The sequence below is a fragment of the Numenius arquata genome, chromosome Z (assembly GCF_964106895.1).
Source record: "Numenius arquata chromosome Z, bNumArq3.hap1.1, whole genome shotgun sequence".
NCBI lineage: Eukaryota > Metazoa > Chordata > Aves > Charadriiformes > Scolopacidae > Numenius > Numenius arquata.
The window spans coordinates 15604832-15626219 of record NC_133616.1 but is presented as its reverse complement, the minus strand read 5'-3'; the positions used below and the strand labels follow the sequence as shown (position 1 = coordinate 15626219).

General features: G+C 37.9%; 1 protein-coding gene across 1 annotated transcript in view; it reads left to right on the top strand.

Annotated features, from left to right (window-relative positions):
* Positions 1–19693, top strand: part of TTC33 (tetratricopeptide repeat domain 33) — a 47442-nt gene extending 27749 nt beyond the window's left edge. Inside the window, exons 4-5 of the mRNA XM_074166933.1 lie at positions 8546–8677; positions 16917–19693. Coding sequence (XP_074023034.1) covers positions 8546–8677; positions 16917–17267 — 483 coding nt within the window. The 3' untranslated portion in view covers positions 17268–19693. The remainder of the gene's footprint in view (positions 1–8545; positions 8678–16916) is intronic.
* Positions 19694–21388: the final 1695 nt, after the last annotated feature.

The following is a 21388-nucleotide window of genomic DNA, read 5'->3' as shown; positions in this document are numbered from 1 at the left end:
GAAGATTTCCAGGCCAGGCTGGATGGGGCTTTGAGCAACCTGGGCTAGTGGGAGGTGTCCCTGCCCATGGCAAGGGGCATTGGAACTCGATGATTTTTAAGTTCCTTCCAGCCCAAACTATTCCATGATCTTCCTAGCCCTATAGTATCCTGACAACTTCCAAAAACGGGTGGCTGGGAAAGAGTCATACAAATACTACAAGCATGTCGCAGTACTTCCTCCATTAGACTTTTCCCAGCCTCCTGCAAGTTTTGGCCCTGTGTTTAGAAGTGCTTGAGAGATTTTTCTTCAACAAGTTTCTCTCATTGCTTTCTGCTCTCATGTAAATTTTTAGCATCTCCAGAGTTTTGTCCCAAGGACCTCCGAATCTTAATGCACTATTGGAAGAAACAGAATAATATAATTCTACTTTAATTAGCAGCTTTAGAGGTTTCTGTAAAGGTTTTTAACTTATGTATCTATTCATTTATAAGTTTAATTTTTAAATCCACTGATAAATGTTTTAAGATGTGAAAATGGTATAGGTCCTATAATTTTTTTTTTTTTTTTTTTTTACTGTGGTATATATATTGAACTTCTAGGTTGGAAGGAAATGGTTCATTTCTGTGATCCTGGCTCCTTAACACAGGACGTTTTGGAAGTAGCCTTTATTTTGCAATTAGAATTACTTCTTTTTGACTTAAAGTCAAGAGAAAGCTGCTGAAAAGGATGGTTATGCTCAGTGGGACAAATTAGTGAGTAGCTCTCTTGTAACAGTTCTTCACTATGGTCTTATGTGAATGCAGGAATTAAGCTAGCTCTCCAGAAGTACTCTATTTAATTGAAATTATCCTAAAATTAAATATTTTTACAGTGGAAATAACAGGAGAACAGGGTTAGCTTACCAGGATCCGAACCGTGATGCAGAGAGTTATGCAAACGGATTCTTACTACAAAATCCTTCCATCAGTGCTCCGGCTGCAATACCTGGTACTGAGGGATGCTTGCTTACCTGGCACCCCAGCCCCTGTGTTTCAGCTAGATGGCAAAGGTGAGTTGGAGGAATAAGGCACACGGCTTTCCTGCTGACCAGGGGAACCCGAGAAACCAGCTGTGTGCCACTGATTCGTCTTGTCAAATGTCTTGATTTGTTTAATGACACCATTGGAGGGTAATGAAGGCTGAAAGAAGAGAGAAACCCAGGCCTTTGCTTCCTGTCTGGAAGAGGAGAGCAGTTGTGCTGTTTCTCTTTGGCTTAACTTTCTGATATTGCATAACACTTCTGTTACACTGTGAATGAGAACATGTGAAAAGTCTAGGTACAAAATATGCATGTATAAAATTATTTCCTGGATCTTTTTAACACAGCCTCTAATATTTAAATGGGTGACATCTCTTTAGTACATGCAAGTAATTATTACAGATGTTTTTTGCAGTATGACTTATGCTTACTGGAAGCTGATTAGTATAATGTGTAATTTGATACCTTCCTACTTTTAAAGGCACTAATGTGAGCTGTAAAAATCCATTTTTGCCAAAATAGGAATATGTAGTTCATTCCAAAAATATTGTGGTTAATATTTGAATGATACTGTCTTAGAGCTGACTGTATTATTCCAGTCCAGCATACCAGCACAAATACTGCAACTGTTATAGTGTAGCTAAATGAGAAAGTTTTGGTTGCTCCAGATTTGGAAGAACTGTACACCAACTCCAGCAAGGGCTTGACCAGCATTGGGTTTGTGACAATCTGCCTGTCTTGGTATGCGAGTCACATATTAGAGGAGGTGATTCATGTTAAGAACAACTTTGTGCGATATGCAAAGATTCTTTATGGTCTATACTAATTTTTTTTTTCAGTGAGGAAAATTCTTCTCATGAAGTAACTTCTTTTGAGAACTAACATTGCATGGAGTGTCTTGCACGGGGCTGAATTTCTGTATACCCTGTTACATTTATTAAGATAATCTTGTGTTGGGTTGTATAGCAGCTTCCCAGTTCGTTAGTATACCCTTTCTCAGCAGCAAACTTAACATTTTAAATACCCTGTTGCTTAATATGCAGCTGAGATAAATATGCTAATGACACAGTGGGAATCTGTAAATATTTATGGTAAGTTCTTAAAGATTGGTATTTTAACAGATGTAGGACAAATGTCTTTCAGTATTTCTGAAGAGTGGAAATAGTGTTTAAAGTTCCCAGTTGTCAATGACACTTGCAGGAAGCATGTTTCCAGGAAAACATACGGGAATTGTGGAATTGCTCAACTGCTTCAAAATTAATGAGGCGTTTTTCTGTTGTTCTCAGCTACTCTTTGATCCATTTAAAAACAGATTATGATGATGTATGGAGAGGTTAGGGGTGCACTTAAATGGTTCTTTGCATGCAAGATATTTCAGTGTATATATTTGATATACAAGTATATATTATATATATGATAGAAATTACTAGCTTGAACTGCTCCCCCATTGCAGGAACAGTGACTAGCAAGTAAATGTTTATGCAAGAAGTTCATTTCTGTGATTTTGTTTCAAAAAAACCAAACAACAAACCCTGTAAGAAAGCAACAACCAGCCTAGTGTTGATTCTAGTGCTGGATAAGTAGCATTGTAAGTAAATTCAAAGGAGTGTTTGAAGACTGCCTGTATTAATGCAGCCACTCAGACTGCTTGAAATTCATTATGGGCTAAGTTTCTCAGACATCGACTGGATTATTTTATTGCTGCTTTGAATTACAAAGGTGGAGGAACAGGCTTCGAGAAGTTCTTTGAATTTGGGTCTGAAGGTTTGTGTGCTGAACCATGTAGGACTCTTTCTTGGGTGAAGAGGGGTATCAAAGGACTTATTACATTGATATATATAACAAAATCTGGGGCATCAGGCACGCTGCTATTCTGCACCACTCCTGAGAACTTAGCTCGTTCATGTTGCTCATCCACTGGTACTTCCACCTAAGAGCTCAGATGACATTGTCAAACACATGGTGCAACTATGACAGGATTCCTGTAGTACACAATACAATTGTTTATAGGTGTTTATAGAAACAAGTAGATACAAATGTAAACAAACAGGTTTATCTCCATTTAATAACTTTTTGGATGGTTGTTGTCAGCTGTCTGAGGATCTAGTTTCTGTGGAACCCTGCATCCTGTTTCTCAATTTGCATTCATTAAACAGGACCGGGATTTCAGATGTATGTCTCTCTCTTTTATATATATTTTTTTTTAATAGTCCAGACCCCATCATAGTCTTATCATACTCATATTCAAATCATTCCGTTTCCCTATCTTGAACTCAGTGAAGAAATAGTATCAACTTCCACCCATCCCTCTTCCTGCTTAAGAAAGGATAAGGTTCCAAAGACATAACCAAACTGACAATCCCAAGTTTAGGTTATAAAAAATCACCTACTAATTGTTGGTAATATTTAAATGTTTGTTTGTTTGTTTGTTTTTAAGTGGGATGTAATATCAAGAGTTTACCGTCAAAACATTGATATAAACTCCGGACAGCTATATGGCAAAAAGCATTGCCATGTGGTACAGCAGTAATTGCTTTACAGCATGGATAAACGCAAAATGCTTATGAGTAGGAAGAATTTTATTCATCAGTGTTTTGAAATGCGTTTCTGGATAGAAGAAGGAATTGGGTCAGTTTCACTGGACTTGGAATGTATCTATACCTAGTGATTCAGCTTCAAGCCAGTAAGCTCATCTAAAACCAGGACTTAGTCAGATTCATAACACTTCCAAAATATTGTGGGTAGGACAGGATGGGTCATTCTCCTGCCTGGATTTTTAATACTTGGTCAGTCTCCTGATGGTAGTTGCTATGTTTAATTGGGTTTTTTGCCACTGAGTTCTTCTAATTCTTCTCATCTGTCTCTTTTTTTAAAAAAAAGAAATCAAAACAAAGCAAAACAAACTAGATCTATTAATTTAAGTCATTGTAGTGACATGGATGTTCATTGTTTTAATGCGTATGATAATGGTAAGTCTATGTTAGAATAAATTAAGTTCTGAAAATCTACCTACTGAACATCTTTGTAAGAAATTTCGCTGTAGTCATTTTTTGTATCTGTATGCATGAGAGTCTTGTGATGCTTTTTCTGTTTTGTAAGATTTTTTTTCTATTTGTTTGATTAGTTTTAAGAGTGCTTTCTAATGAAGTGTTATCATTATAATTGGAAAATAAATCAAATATGCAATGAGATTGCTTAACTGTGAACCTTGAGTGCCATCCTACTAATGAAGTTTACAAAAGAAATTTCATCTGAGAAGTTCATTTGAGAGCAACAGGAAAGGAATAGAATCTTAGCGTGTCAGCTCTTAACCAAACACACACATCCTCTCCTTTACCTTAAATGATTCTGGCAAAATAGCCCTTTTCTGTCATAGCTTGCTTCAGAATAGATTAAAGATGTATTTTGCTGGTAGGATTGTGTCTTTTATGAGGGTTTTCCCCAGCATAATTTTAATATCTTCGTGCTCTCAAATGCAAGGTAATATTTGTCCATTTTTCTGTATGTGTGGCCATCTAAAGACATAGGTTGATGCTAAAACATTGAGGAAGAGTAATTTAAATGGACTTTTCAGTGATACATAATTCATCTGTGAAGCATCATTTTATTTGTCTAGTCATTGAAAAATATCCAAATGCAGCTGAATTAGTTTCTCTAAAAAGTAAGCATTGCTTAAAAAAGAAATGTTACATGTGAGTATGCTACTTTATTATAATGGTTTGTGACTTTTTTAGAATAACGCTTGATTGTTCCTGCTTTTACTAGTAACCTGAATGTTTTGCAGGAAGTACCTAGCAGAGGGTGATAATGATCTTTGCTGTCAAAAAAAACCCGCACCAAAACACATTGAAATTAATGTGAATGTAACTTGAATGAAAAGAAATTGCACAGAGTTAACTGATGAAGTAACGTAATTGGTTGCAGGTCTGGATTGATGCTGATGGTGTCTTGCAGTTCAGAGTCAACTGTACTGAAGTAGTCCATAAAGGATTAAAAGAGGGTCAAGAGTTTGTTGTATAAAGTACAACAGAGCTCCCAACAAGAAACACTGCACAGAGTTCACTTTACTCTTTTGAAGAGAACATGCTTATTTTGGAGGGAGCCTTTGGGGGTGTATTCTGTTTATTCTGTTTTCTACAGAATAACTATGTCAAAACAGTGACTGAATTTAAATGTCTTAGGTTTAAACAGACTTACAAAGAAAATAAATGACTGTGACAATGCAATAAAATTGAGCAAAGGGAAGGGTAGCTGCAAGCATTCTGCTCAGATTGGGCGTAGGGACTGCTGCTGGCTTCCAGGTACATGTTTCATTCACGCCTTTGAATAAAGAGGTAATACTTTCCTGCTCAGCCCAAGTATTTCAAGCATATGGGCAGAAATAAGGAAGACGTAGGGGCATCTTTGTAAGAAGCAGAAAAATAGACCATTGTGTTGAAGCCATGTTAGAGCAAATAAGAGTAAGTTATTCAAAAGGAGGTAAATAAAAGGAAACAGACAATATCGATTCTTACAATGAGAGTAGAAAATCAAGTTGTATACGGTAGAAAGTGAGAGCAAGACTTTGAACAAGACATTGATTGTCTAACTTTTTATTAAGTCAAATGGACTTTGGTCCACTGTGGTGTGATACGTAGGGATCAAGAAAACCGACAGTAAAGAGAACGTAACAAAGACAATAAAATACAGTTTTGCAGGTAGCAAAATAACCTTGCTTTTTTACAAGGCATAAGTGTAGACTAAATTTACAAGAAGGAAGAGAAAATTAAAGATGATACTTTTGTGGTAATAGAAGCACTGCAGATAAATGGAAGTACGATGATTTGGGAAGGAGTCAAGGAGTTCAGCTCTAGATATATTTAAACTAGCGATGAGTTATGCAAGAAGATCTGAAATGCAGTGAAAGTATTTCAGAGTAGCTGCATCCTTGAAAATAAGCCTCACATCTTGCATTGCCATGCAGAATTCGGGATTATTATTCTATATTATTCAAGTATGTATAAGTACCAAAGTATATGTTGTGCAGGAAGTGCTGTCTGTGGAATTAGCAGTATGATTGTGAGTTTTTGTTAGACGGATACATTAAGCTAGTTCAGGATGAGAAATCCATGTTTTGACGAAGGCCACCAGTATAGTTGCCATGATCTACTACCTGCCTTCCCCCTTTTTGGACACACCCTGTCTAGGGGGCACGTGTGTGAGGAATGACAATAATCCTGTAGGTCCTTACCGTACTAGTGGGGTGGATACCACGCTAGAATGTGTGTCACGGGGGGATGGTGCGTGACGTGACTGCATGTTGAGCAAGTGGCAGCGAGTTGTATGACTAAAGGGGCTACAGCACACGTGGTTCCTGTCTGGCTTTGACTTCTCCGTGTGGGCTGCCCCTGTAAAAGGACTTAATGCCTCTTGTCAAAGCTGTGCAGAAGGAAACTTTATGCTGGCAGTGGTTTTTATTCTTTTTTCACCATGACTTTCCAGATGTAGAATAACTGAGTGTTTGCTGGTTCAGTTTTCAATGATATGATCACAGACAGAGTAACCCAAGGTAAGGCTGCACACATTCAGGTCTGACTTTGTATGTTTGTTTTGACCATCTCTTCACCTGAAAACAAAGTGTAGGAAAACAGTGAGCAGTAATAAGTTTATTTTTTTATAATGACTGACAAGTATAGCTTGGTCATTTTTTTAATAGCTGAGAAAAGCACCTGTGCTGGATAAAATGCATATACATTCCAGTATGTGTTTATTTGAATGTACATTGAGAAACTGATGCTGTAGTTACCGGCAGCACAATAATTACCACCGTGACTTGGAAGAGCATTTTTAAAGCAGCTGTCTAAATTAGGACACACAATGGTTAAAAATAAAAGAAAATGGAATAATTTTCTTTTATTAGTGAAGTCACAGTTCAGTAAGCAAAGCAATAAATTCATTAAAAGCTGCAAAAGATTTCTTAAATACTTTCATAGATGTTTGGGAATTGTGTTGCAGTAGAAAGTACTGGTAGGAAATGCAGAATGCTCAGGATACATTAAAATGTTCAGGTGAGTGTCTACTTGGATTTGTTTTCTTTTATGAGAAAAAACATTAAGAGATAAATGTAAAAGCTACTTGACGTGCAGAATCGCTTAATGTTGGTAGGGTATATACCTATCTACCTCTAACAGTTTGATTCAGTTCACAGATCTGCTGCAGATAAGAGAAACTGCACAGAAAACCACAGTAAACTGAAAGTTTTGGAAAAATACATAGAACTGTTGGGAAAAAACAAAAAAAACAAAAAAAACCAAAAAATGACATGACATACAACTGTGGGTTGTTCTTTAAAGATTTTTAGGTACTTCTGAATTTCAGTGTACAGTCTATTAAATTAAATTAGAGAGAATTAAAGAGAAACCATAGGACCAGTCTTTAGAAAAAAAATACTCTTATTAAAATAGCAAGAGTATGGATCCAAAGGGTTTATTGGCAGCTATGCTTCCTGCATTTCTTGGGTACAGAGATTGTAGTAAAGATTTTTTTTTTTTTTTTTACACTGTACTCATCCCAGTGCTTTGTAAGTATTTTATATTAATAAATACTCAATATAATTGCATTTGAATCCTGAATCCACACTCATATTTATCTATTTAATATATCATAGAACAGTAAGGTTAAGTAAATGCTTTTTGTGCTGCAGCAGTAGTCTAATATGTTCTAATATTATTCATCATGCTTGTGGGTCATTTTGGATGAAAGTGGTTTCCCACACATGAGTCTTACTCTTGTGGTTGTCATTCTCATCATGCTGTAGGAATGCAGTTGTCATTTGTTTCTTACACTGGTATCTATCACCACAGCATGTGGGTGTTTGAAATCATGATCTCAGAGTGATGCAGGTCTTCAGGTAATGTGCCAATCTCATGGTGGTCTTGGAAAAATACAGCAAGGTATTGAGGTTTGAGCCATGTTATGTATTGTTAAGTATGAATTGTAGGCTTAGTTATGGAGATTCAGTGCAAGGAATAGAATACTATGGTGACAGGCTGACACTAAGCTGTAGTGCTGAGTAAAAGAGATTTCCACATTCGGAAACCACTTTTTTTTTTTTTTTTTTTTTTTTTAATGTAGGTGACTTCATGTCTAAGCTAGGTTTTGCTATTGCGGAAAGCTACTCTCCAAATACAGTAGTAATTGTTCAGGGCTGTTTTCATGTTGAATTACTGGGATTGTTTCTATAATTATATCATGCACACTGCTACTGAATTTGTTCAGGACTGAATAGAAGTCCTCTATTAAAAAGAAAAAATATAACCCAGGAATTTTTCAGCAATACTTGCTTATGTATTGTATTGTTTTAATTTCTCTCCATGGGCTATGGAATGATTCTGGGTGACTTTCTGTGATTAGGCAACTAATCTATAAACTAGAAAAAACTAGGTGAAATGAACCTGTCCTTAGTTATTGAAATAATGGTGTTTGCCTGGGTAATCCCAGAAAACTTAAATCTGCTTTCAGTTTTGCTTATCCCTGTTCCTCTTATTTTTCTTTCTTCTGTCATAGGTCCTGATGTCCTTGCATGAAATGTTCCCAGCAGTGCATGCAGCAGAAATGGCTGTCCAGAGAAACCCACGTTCCTGGGATGCCTGGCAGACTTTGGGACGTGCCCAGCTTGGATTGGGGGAGATAGCACTGGTAGGAAAATGGACATTGATAAGCTAAACTTGTAAACTACATCCTCTGAATGTGTGAGAGAATGAAAGTACAGAAATACCAAGATAATTGAATATCCTTATGTAACCTGAAAGTAAGCAAGGGAAAAGGTTGTTGTTATTTATCTCCAGTATTCCCTCCACTTTGTTGTTTTTCAGAAATGCTTCCTGTGCAGCTTTGTTGCTGGTCTTCTGGAAGACCTGCCTAGCTTAAAGCCTTTTGTGTTATATACTATATTTATGTGGTGGCTTTTTGCAGTGTAATAATTATGTTGACATAACTGCACATACTACATTCTGGGTACTGTACTGCTACAGAGAAACTCGCCACAGTTCAAAGATGAGGTACTGTGAAGTCCCAGTTGATATTCAGGCTCAGTTTCATACATGCCTGTTAATAAAATTCTATTACTTTGTTTTCTCTATTTCCTACACTTCTGCTTCAGGTGCAGCAAATCATGTGTGCTTAGTCTTGCTCCTTCACCCCAAATGGAGACTGAACCTGCTCCTTTTCTTAATAAGACAGCAAAAAGGCTGGGAAGCTCTGCAGCAGCTGGAGTACATCCTTTCTCTAGCTGCAGCTGTATGCCACGGTGCTGTCTTGGATACACGATGTGATGCAAAGGGAGACTCTTCCCTCTGCCTATAGCCTATACCATTGTAAATAATGTAACATATATAGTATAAAAGTTTTCTGCTAGTTAGTCTGGAAACATACCGAGTGAACTTTTAAATTCAGACATGTTTATAAAAGTCCATTAGAAAAGTAATTAATTGTGAGCTCTTAAAATAAAAACAGTATCTTTTTTTTTTTTCCTATTTCTGATAGAAGTAGCTGCATGCTGGTTCAATACAAATTATTTTGTTGTTAATCCAGTGTGTTTTTGCAAAGTTACAATGTTTGGACCGAAAATTTTCAAGAACAAAAAAATACACTATGATTTTTTGAGGGATGCTAACAGATCATGCAAGCCCAGTTTCTTTTTAAAATGTAGTAAGGAACAGAATTAAAAAAACAAACAAACAAAACAACAAAAAAAACCCAAACCACCAAGTGATAAGAATAATTTAAGAGAAACGCTGTGTGTTACATATGTGTAGTGTGCTACCTTATGTAGATGCAATATCATAATATGAAATATTTAATATAAATCCATGCATATATGCATCACATCACATAATAGATGACATTTCATTGCTTTTGCAGTGTAGAAGATAAGAGTAGATGGTGTGTCCTGTCTGGATCTACATTATATTAATTTTGTTTTACTCCAAGTAGCAGTTCAGGCGCTTTCTTGGAGTGCGTAGTCAAGCTTAATCAGAAAGGGATCTAGTTTCTGTAGTCTGAGACTATTCCACGATTCAAACCAAAGCATTTTAGGTGGGAACAATCAGAGATTTGCATCAGAGCACATTATTCGCCTGAAACAAAACACTACTATATGTGCTACTGTAATTGTTATACTGACCTTACAGTCTGTGAAGAGGGAGGGAGGAGGGGTTATCACCAGGTAGTTTCCCCTCTGAATGTTTTTGTCTGTCTCTAAGCAGGGAGCTCAGGGGTGGGAAAGCTCCTGGTGGTGCCTCCAGTGCTTCAATACTGGTCGTTTCTGCTTTTTTGCCTTTCTGTCTTTGAGGCATATTGTTCCCATTTACAAAGAACTTGGGGGGTTAATCTAAAATGCACATAATTTTCATTATTTATTTCTGAACCAAGCAATTTTTAAGGAATCTTAAAAGGTTAAGATTGGAGGGGGTCTTAAAATGCTAAATGATTTCATAATTATTGAACCTGTAGAGGCTTCTTGACCAGATGATCTAAGTCATAATTATGCTTTTTCCATTACCCTTTCATTACCATGATTTTCTAATTTTTCACTGCATTATATTTTTTGCAAAGAAAAGCTAATAAAGTGTAAGTGTCAGGGCTTTTTAGTCATGTCTGAGATTTGCGAATTACTACCCTTCTCAGGAGTAGCTTCTTCTGTTTCTTTGTTTCATTTCTCCTCCACCAATGTCTGTTTTCACTACCCACATCCTGCCAAATGGTCTGTTGTAAATATTTTTTTTACTTCACAGTGAATGATGCATTTTTTCATTTGAAAAACTAATTTACTGTGTTTTAATTTCAAGTTTCCCAGACCTAAAATACAGCTTTGAAACAAATGTAATTTCTACTATGAGCTGCGAAATCTGTTAATTTATTGCAAACAAAGATAGATGTTTTGGTTTGGTTTTGTCAAACTTGTGACAGAAAGGGTGAGATAAATTAACCTCTTTTTATTTAGCTTTTACAAAGGCTGTTTGCTTTTTTTTCTGAATTTACTACATAGGGTAATTCAACAGTAATACTTAAATGTGAGGAGGCAGAACTTTATTTCTGTAAAGGCAGAAATTCCTTAAATTCTACAAATTGATTTGCAGTAGTACACCTGAGTAAACTTTGCAATGTGAATGTAGAAACTGTAGAAATGTAATCAGGCTTGCAATATTTCTCTCCTATAATTATAAATATTTGTTATTACAAATGATGCTTACTGCATTGGTGATGACAACTCAAGCAGTAACAATTTCATATCAATATCTTCATTAGAGCAGTTCTTCCCATGAGACAGAGTGAGGCCCATGCTTTCATTAAACAAAAAACCAAAACAAAAGTACCATTTAAAAAAAAAAAAAAAGAAAAAGACCAGCTGAAAGTGACTGAGTCTTGCACCTTGAAGAAATTCGTAAACCATCAGGACATGGTCTTGGGCAACCAGCTCAGGCTGGCATTTTTTTCATGAGTGAAAATGATTTCTACTCAGAGGTGATTTTTATTTTCAGTCAAGAAAGCGGAAGGTCAAGCAAGTCTCCAAAAGTTAAAATGACCTACATTTCTATCAGGGGTACTCAGTTCTTGCGAGCATTCCCCACTGACTTAGCTGGTGCCTTCTGTTAGTTACTCTTGTCAGATGCTCAGAACTTTTGAGACTTTAACCATGATGAGGAAGTCCATCTTCTTGACATTTAGACTTTGTAATTAAAAGTGTTAGCTAAAACTGATGCAGAGTACAAACTGGGGTTGGGGAGAAAGTCGCTTTACCGTTTTAAAAAAATTCCTTGTAATAATTTTAGCAATATAATTTGGAAATAAGTAAATGTTTTCCATCCTCCAGGACTTTCCTGATTTACAAGTTAAGAGCAGGCATACCACTTCAGGTTTTATTTTCTTGGGCTAAATATGTGAATTTCTAGGATGGGGTAAATTTCTTTTCTTGGTTGTTGTTTCCTCAGCCGTCCTGGATTATGTCCATGCATGTAGTAGAGCCATAGCGTAGAGATCTTTATGGCGAAGGTAGCCTGAAGCAGTGACTTCTGCAGAGCATGCTGTCGTGCCTTGCAGGCATGTTCGCTGAGGTGTAACGGCAGACAGGCAGTGAGTGCTGGGAGGAAGGAGGGCTGGGAAGGAGTGAGTTGGTGCAGAATGAGATCTAGGAAATGGGAGTACCTCACCAAAAGGCAGAGGAAGAAGGAAGTACCTCACTGGGAAGTGAGGAAGAGGCTCCTTGAGGAGAAACTTGAAATAGACAAAGTGGCTGACGGGAAGTTTTCTGAAACTTGAGTCTGTACAGGGATGTGTGTCTGCACCCAAAGAAACTGAGGAGATCTTTTTCTATCAGTTGCCACAGGCTATTAAATTCTCATACCTCCAGGCTCAGGCACGTGTCCTCTGGCCAGTCGCGCCACCCGTCAGGCACTGCGGCCCAGGGAGGACCTGTGCTGAGTCACCCCTGAGAGTGATGCATGCATCTTCATCCACGCTGCGTAAATCTTCTGCAGTGGAGAACCTCCAGCACAGTAGAATTAAGCTAGCGTCATGTCACAGACACCTACCAAATAGGAACAAAGACTTTTTAGGGTTTATAACTTGACCAAATTCCAATAGTTGTAAGGCAGATCACAAAGCAGGTGTGATGTCTTTCACATCTGGGAAATTTGCCTCCTCTATTTCAAGTCTTTTCTCTAAAACATGAGAGCACCAGAACCTTTGAATAAAATTTTTTTATAAATGTAAGAACTGCGAAATACTGATTGTTCACCCCATTCTTGAAGACAGAAGAATTACTTTAGCTGAAATTTCCAGAGAGAAAATTTTTATTGAAAAAAAGAAATAATCTGAAAATTTGTATAGAAAAGTTCAGCCTAACGGTTTATAGTTAAAAAAGATATTTACCATTTAGATTATATCGTACATAATTATTAAAGTAGAGTGAACATATCTGAAATAATTGGATTTATTTTTTTGTTTAAAGCAGAGAATTGTAATGAGATGTCTTTAAATATACTAAAATTTCATGAGTATTTCAATGCTAAAGGTTTCTGTAAAAATTATTTATTTATTGTCATGGTGAGTAGTGCAAGAAATAAAGACTTAAATTCCAATAAAATATTGTAGCATCATAGAATAGTTTAGTTTGGAAGAGACCTTAAGAATCATCTAGTTCCAACCCCCCTGCAATAAGCAGGTTTGCATTCTACTAGATCAGGTTGCTGAAAGCCCTGTCTAATCTGATCGTGAATGTTTCCAGGGATGGGGCATCTACCACCTCTCTAGGCAACCTGTTCCAGTGTCTCACTACCCTCATCATAAAAAAATTCTTCCTTATATCTAGGCTAAATCTGCCCTCTTTTAGTTTAAAACCATTACCCTTTTCCTATTGCAATAGCCCGTGCTAAAAAGTCTGTCCTCATCTTTCTTTTAAGTTCCCTTTAGGTACTGAAAGATCTTAAGATCTCTCCGGAGCCTTCCCTTCTCCAGGCTGAAAAACCCCAACTCTCTCAGCCTGTTCTCGTAGGAGAGGTGCTCCAGTCCTCTGGTCCTCTTTGTGACCCTCCTCTGGTCCCGTTCCAACAGGTCCATGTCCTTCCGGTGCTGAGGACTTCGGAGCTGGATGTGGGGTACTCCAGGTACTCCAGATGGGGTCTACTAGAGCAGAGTAGAGGGGCAGAATCACCTCCCTCAACCTGCTGGCCACGCTTCTTTTGATGCCGCCCAGGATGCAGTTGGCCTTCTGGGCTGCCAGTGCACATCGATAGCTCAGGTTGAGCTTCTCATCCACCAAGGGCCCCAAGTCCTTCTCCTCAGGGCTGTTCTCAATCCATTTTCCTCCCAGCCTGTATTTGTGCCTGGGATTGCTGTGACCCAGGTGCAGGACCTTGCATTTGGCCTGCTTGAACTTCATGAGGTTTGCACTGGCCCACCTCTCCAGCCTGTGTATGTTCCTCTGGATGGCATCCCTTCCCTCCAGCATGTTGACCGTGCCACACAGCTTGGTGTCATTGGCAAACTTGCTGAGGGTGCACTCTATCCCCCTGTCCATGTCTCCAGCAAAGATGCTAAACAGCACTGGTTCCAGTACTTACCCCTGAGGAACGCCACTCATCACTGGTCTCCACTTGGACATTGAGCTGTTGACCGCAACCCTTAGATTGTGGCCATCCAGCCAGTTCCTGATTCACTGAGTGGTCCATCCATCAAATCCATGACTTTCCAATTTAGAGACCAGGATGTCATGTGGGACAGTGTCAAATGCTTTGCATAAGTCCAGGTAAATGACATCTGTTGCTCTCCCCTTATCTACCAATGCTGTGGCAACATCGTAAAAGGCCACCAGATTTTTCAGGTATGACTTGCCCTTTGTGAAGCCGTTTTGACTGTCACCAGTCACCTCCTTATTTTCCACATGCCTTAGCAGAGATTCAAGGAGGATCTGCTCCATGATCTTGGTGGGCACAGAGGTGAGACTGACTGGCCTGTAGCTCCCCGGCTCTTCCTTTTTTCCTTTTTTGAAAATGGGGGTTATGTTTCCCCTTTTCCAGTCAGTGGGAACTTCACCAGACTGCCATGACTTTTCAAATATAGTGGAAAGCAGCTTAGCAACTTCATCCGCCAGCTCCTTCAGCACCTGTGGATGGATTTCATCAGGTCCTATGGACTTACATTCCTTCAGGTGCCTTAGAAGGTTTTGAACTTGTTCTTCTTCTATAGTGGGTGGTTCTTCGTTCTCATAGACCATGGTTTTGCCTGGTCCTTCAATTCAGGAGGTGTGAGGAGAGGGGTTGACAGTGAAGACCGAGGCAAAAAAGTTGTTGAGAACCTCAGCTTTCTCCTTGTCCGTTGTTACCAGTAAAAATCCTGTAGTCCTTACGTGCAGGGTCTCTAATACCACAGCTGCCCATTAAAATGAGGCTAGAAATACCAAGTTTATCTAGTGCCACCACATTTTCCTATAATGCCAGACAGACAGTTGGAAAAGAAGACTTGTATATCCATCAGTGGGAGAATTAAAAGTAGCACTGTTATTTTCTTTTCTTCTGTCATAATATTAATGGCTGTGGAAGCAGTTACACTGGCAATATGAAATTTTATGTGGATGACAATTCTGTATTTTTCAGTATTACATTGCTGCTTTAAAATTAATCCCTCTGATATTTTGCAGCACTTAAATTTTACTTTATTATTGTATTATTATTATTTTATGATTTATTTATAAAACTGTCACATACAGAATCTTTTTTCTAATAGATTTACAAAGATGATCGTTTTATGCTGTATTGTATGAATCATCTAGGCAGCTTCTAAGCTTATTAAATTTGGCCTTGTATTTGATTATTGTATTTAATGTTGCTTATTGTGCATGACCATAACTATATAGACAGGTTTTAATTAGGGGGCCTCTTTCATGGGAAACTTTAAAGCCGATAGTGTTTGTTTATATTTTTGTTTTCAACAGAAATACACAAAAAAAAAAAGAGCATTTAGTGCTTATTTGTAGCTAATCTAGCCCTGGAAGTGAAAAGCTAGCAAAGTTGCTTAAAACAACACTGTTTTGCAAGAATTAAACTGCATTCCTCCTTCTGTTTAAAGTTCAGCATGCTCCTACACTTCAGAGCTGGCTGTGGACCAATAATAAAGTATTATGTTTTTTTTCCTGGAACTGAAAGGCTGCCTATTACAACAGCAGTAATACTGATAGCATAATCAGCATTTCCTAAATCTGATTTGTATCTCCCGTCTGCTGCGTTCACGTCATACAGAGTCCATATATTAATCTGTGCCAGTAGAAGGATGAATTGGCAGCTTCTGCCAATGCAGATGAAATGTCATTTTTCAAATTAATTTGCATGGTGTAAGTATTTATAAATTACAACAGAATATGGAATTTAATGGTATATCTGCAAGCTGCTAGACCTCTTCCCAAATATAACCCAAATCCATATCATCACTGTTTTCCCACCCTACAGGAAGGCTTCTGTATGTCGTTTGGTCATTCAGGTGGCCACTTCCATAACTGACCATGCAGTCATAAAAGTTAAATACACACATGCCTCTGTGTATGTACACATAAGTCTGAGTAGGTAAGGTCAGTCTTGACCTTTTCAGCATTAATGTAACTATAAATACCATACAGTTGTAATTCTTGGTCTAGCATTTTTCCAGTGTTGTACCGATCTCTCCTTACTGCCAATTATCAAATCTGCTCGATTAGATGGTCACCTTTTTTTATATTTAACAACTTCTGTGTTGAGTATTTGTATTTGTGGGACTTTTCCCAATTGAGCTGAAAGACAGGAGAAACAATATCAACTATACTTACTTGTATTAATATTACATCATTTATAAGCTTATTGGAGTTCTTTCTTAGAGCAACTCCAATTTCGGAGTTTGTCTACTTTTGCCTGTTTAGGTAAGTGTGTTTGCAACCACAAACACGTTACAGAAATTGCTTATCACGGGGCTATGATTGCTGTGGTATTAGGTCTGCTTGTGAAATGACTGCATGCTAATTTAAAAGCAGTAACATTAGTGATGCTTCAAATCCCAGTCATCCCTTTTCTGTAGATCTTTAAACCATACCTGTCTGCTTTTGCCTTCCTGTACATCTGATGATAGGAGAAAAGTGGGATAGAAAACCATCAAAACAAAAATTATTTTTGCTTTTACCTTTATATGTATTTTCTAGGTATGTTTTGTGCATGGTAGTTAGGGGTGATACTGCTATTGAACTTATATCTGAGGGAGGATTGTTCTACTAAAAACAGACTGGAGTGAGTTCACTTTTGTCTTTGCTTGAATGATGTATGTCATTATTTTTTGTTGTTGTTGTTTTTAATTTCTATGATGAAATATGTAGGCTTTAAAGTTTCTAATCCTTGTTTCTTCCCTGTTCTGTTTATAGGCAATCCGAAGTTTCCAGGTGTCCTTACACATCTTTCCAATGAACCCTGAAGTATGGAAAGAGGACCTTTCCTGGGCAAGAAAACTGCATGAACAGCAGAAGGCAACAAAGACTGAGGCAGCGCAAGCACTGGTAAACGAAAAAGAGCTTGCGCAAGAATCGATCCCAGACTATGACTTTGAAAGTGATGAAATTGTGGCAGTCTGTGCTGCCATCGCAGAGAAGGAGAAGGCTCTTTCAGCAGCTAAAACAGTAGTGATTGTGTCTGCTTCAGGCACGGTGGAGACTGTTACTGAGAAGGAGAATTGTCCTACAACTCCTGATGAAACCCTTTTCATCAGAGCCCGATAGGGCAGCTGTAGGGATTGCCACAGTTTTAAGAACTGGTGTTATTTATTGTATTGGGCTTGCTTTGGTTTTGTTTTATAAGCAGTGGGAGGGCCTACAAAATTTGAAGAATTGGAAGTTACTTTTCCTTTGTGAATTGAAAATGCAATGACCAGAGTTGTTGTTCCATCCATATTTTTGGAGAAGAAAGCTAAGAGTTGATTCTAAAAATTCTTATGCACAAATGTAATGTTAAAATGTGTAACTACGTTCTAACAACTGCTTTCATCTTTATGTATTTCATATTTTCACAAGTTAATGTACATTTTCCCAGTAATTAATAAGCTTTTGTTTGCACTGTAAAAGTTTTTTTTTTTTAATCTATTTCAATCCTTATTCAGTAACATTATTTATCTTCTAGTTAAAGTGTGAACAGTTGTCTGTTATCAGAAGTCTTTGTTTTCATCAAGATTACTTTTTCTATGAGGAAGTTTCCTGTAAAGCAGAGATGGATTATTATTTTGCTTCTGTGTGTGTGCTAGATCTGGTATCTGATTTGAGTCAAATGAAATCAGTAGAAAGCTGTATGTTGCTTTCACAGGTGAAGGGGTTAAACACTTTCTGATTAGATGAAAGGAAATGCTAAACCAAACACCCCTGAATGCTTAGTTATTACTAAATGTTTCACCAGAAGAAAGAACATTCAGCTGAGACTGAAACTGGCCTGTCCTTATCTTGAGTGTTGTGCTACAGTCATCACCAGAAGTCAAATGGTGGGAGTTGGAGATAGGTGTATCTTCAGTGTTTTATGTTTAGCCTTTTCTCTTCTAGTAAGGTTAATCTGATAAAGGGAGTCAATTTGTTTTTGCTAATTCTTATGACCTGCCATTTAAAATATGCTTTTAGTGGACCAGTTTTTCAGGACAGCATTGCCTGAGTCTCCCTTTTTATCTTTTTTGGATTTTGGATGCTGTGGCGGATATTCACATTGCGTTAACTTGGGAGTAGGAGATTTGTTGAAGGTTCATCTTTCTTTAGGGGAAGGTGGCTGTTAGCCCTCACACGGGCAGTTCAGTGAAATGAAGTCAGGCTGTTTCTTTGGTGTGCTCTGTACTGAGACTGCTCTCTTTTCACTGTCTTGGAGATGCAGTAGAGATGGTCACCTCCTAACTGGACTGGAAAAAATGGTCAGCTGAGGAATTCCTGGAGAATTCAGGATTTGGAACACATCATTTCTACTTGATTTTGGTGACATTTTGAATTATGAAAACATTTGAATAATAGTTTTGTAAACAAGTGAAACCTTTTGAAATCAGTCATCTTCGTTTTTCTTATCTATTTTCAAAATAACAATTTTAAAAGAAAATGTTGCTCGAGAAGTGTAGTGATTTTTGCAATATAAAGTGTATTGTAGAAAAATTATCTCAGATCATACTTTCAGTTGAATATCTGTATTTAGGAGGGCACTTATAGTCTTTGTAGAAATTAATTATCCCTTTCAAAAAGATAATTGCAGTGTTGTACTTACTAAGTTTTGATTAATTTTTTCAAGATTCTTCCTGAATTTATTTTTGTATGTATGTGAATTTTTAGATCTGTGCTTGCATGGATACACAGAAAAAAATTTACATTTTTAACATCTCCTGAGTATTCAAAGTAACTATAATTACAGTGACTAAAATATATTAAGAAATACAAAACATTCCCCCACTATATGTACATTTTCATTCAATTCAGAAATCTTAAATGCTTACTGAATAGGCATTTGGTTAAGATATGGCTGTTTAAATTGTCCTAGCTGAGGAATTTCTTAATCTTGTTTTTCCTAACAACAAATACAATCTATTCAGCCATAGGAAGAGTTAGTATGAGAAGGATTTAAACAGATTTCTTCAAAGAAGCAAGGTTCTCTGGCTAGAGGAAATGTGGGAGAAGCTGTAAGGTATGTTATCATTTTGAAGCAGCTCAGCTATAATCCAACACACCTTATCTTTCTCTGTGCTTTATTCTTGCGCCAGTGTAACACATTTACTCATACAGGAAGGGCTGCCTCCCTCCTGTCAGAGGGCCGTGTTATCACAGAATCTGTTTCCACTGAAATGATTCACAGAATTCCTATTGACTGCTGGGCCAAGCGAGTGGAGGGGTGTGCAGCTACACCATCAGGCAGAACGGCTGTGCCAGGTTTGAGGGGTGGTTGTTTCCATCCCGGCTACAAAACGTGTTCTCCTTCTGATTAGATCGGGTTATGAATTCTAGGTATTGTGGGGACTGTAGTGTCCTGTAGAGCACTGTAGAGGAGGTAAGTTTTCGTGACTGTTATCCTCAAACTGGGAAGAAGTTCAAATATTGATGGTTTCGACATTGGGTTTTGTACAGCATGCCATGTTTTGCATGTATGGGATTTTTTTTTTGGATCTCTGAATAAAATACTGACTTCTGTGCTGCTTAGTGATGCGTGTTTGTTCTTCTGGTTATAACAAGAATAAGGGTTACCGTTGACCATTTTAGAATGTTACTCATTTAACCAGTTGGCTGCTTCTGTTTCTGCTGAGCATGGTAATGTGCTATATTAAAAAACAAACAAACAAACAAAAAAAAGACATCTCGGGCAAAATGTTTAATAGAAGGTGGTGCTCAGTGCTTTTAAACCTCTCAGAGGTATCCAAATGAGAAACCTGAAGGAGAAAACCTTTGTTATCAAAAATAGGATATCTATGAAGCACAGTCCCACTTTGCCAGCAGGAATTTATTTTTATTGTTCTTCATCATCGCTAGTGTAGTAGCTTCCATGTGTTTGCCTTCCATATGAATCATATATTAAAATGCTGAAGAGTTGCAATGACATTAATGAGGAAATCCCAACAACAACAACAGTAGGTTAGGTGGATTACTTTTGCTTCATTTAAAATCTACAATTACACATTTAAATATAATTTTTCCCTTTGAATCCCTTTGTATGCAGTGGAAAGAAATACACAGCCTCAGAGAGCCATTCATATGCCTTGTGTTAGATATGTATCTTAGAGCGAGTTGAATCAGCCTCCCAAGGTGCCTAATTATTTCCATTGACTACAAAGGAACCTGAAGGTGACTGACTGGCAGTTAACTTCAAATGCTGAACCAGGGCAGATGAGTGCCACACTGATAGGTGGAGATAAGTATCTTAAAAAAACTAAACATAGATTATACTGAGAGAGAATAAGTCCTTTCTGACAATACTAGAGGGTAAAAAAAGTATGGATTAGACAATAGTGACTCTAATTTGATAATACCATAAGAGATTGGATTCTAAAAGTAGTTATGGAGGGGGAAAAAAGCAAATGTAACAGTCTGTTCCACTATTCTAGTTCCTGAAAGTTGACTTTGAGTATCTGGTGTTGTTGGGGATCAAGATGAGAGAGGTAGCGTTGGAAACTTACTGGCCATACAAGGTAAGCGCTCCTCAGATCCTCAACCCAAGGGGAAGGAGGTAAAAACTAATGTTGAGGGCAGGTGCTCTCTTAGTTTATTTTGAGGCCATATAATAGCTATAAAACTATAATTAGGGTAGCTAGGGCTGGGGCACAGGAGAGCAGAAGCATGTGGGCTTGGTTTATTAGCAGGTTGCAGACAGCCTGTGTTTATTGGAGATCAGTATCACGTTAACATCCTGTTCTCAAATGGACTGGAGTCCTTGGCCTATGGTATCTCCAGAGAGGGCTACTCTGTAAGTGGGAGGAGTTTATGAGGATAGATGATTGCTGCATCCTGCCAAATGTGCTGGCCTGGTTTTGAGGGCTGATTTTCTAAAAGCTGCAACTCTAGGAGCTCCAAGGATTGTAGAGGGTGAATGATCAAAGGGAAAGACTAGAGGTGGGGAATGAGTTGACTATTTGGGTTCAGGAAATAGGTGATTTAGACTTCAGTTGGTTTCCAGACCCGGTAAAGATGGCAGGTCTAGAACAAGGCCTAGGAGTGGAAAGATCTGGTATTTAGTAGCTCTAACAGTAAATTTGCCTGAAGTATAATCATGTCATGGAATGGTTTGGGTTGGAAGGGACCCTTAAGGACCATCAAGTTCCACAGCTTCCATGGGCAACCTCTTCCAGGGTCTCACCACCCTCACAGTAAAGAATTTCTTCCTAGTATCTAATCTAAATCTG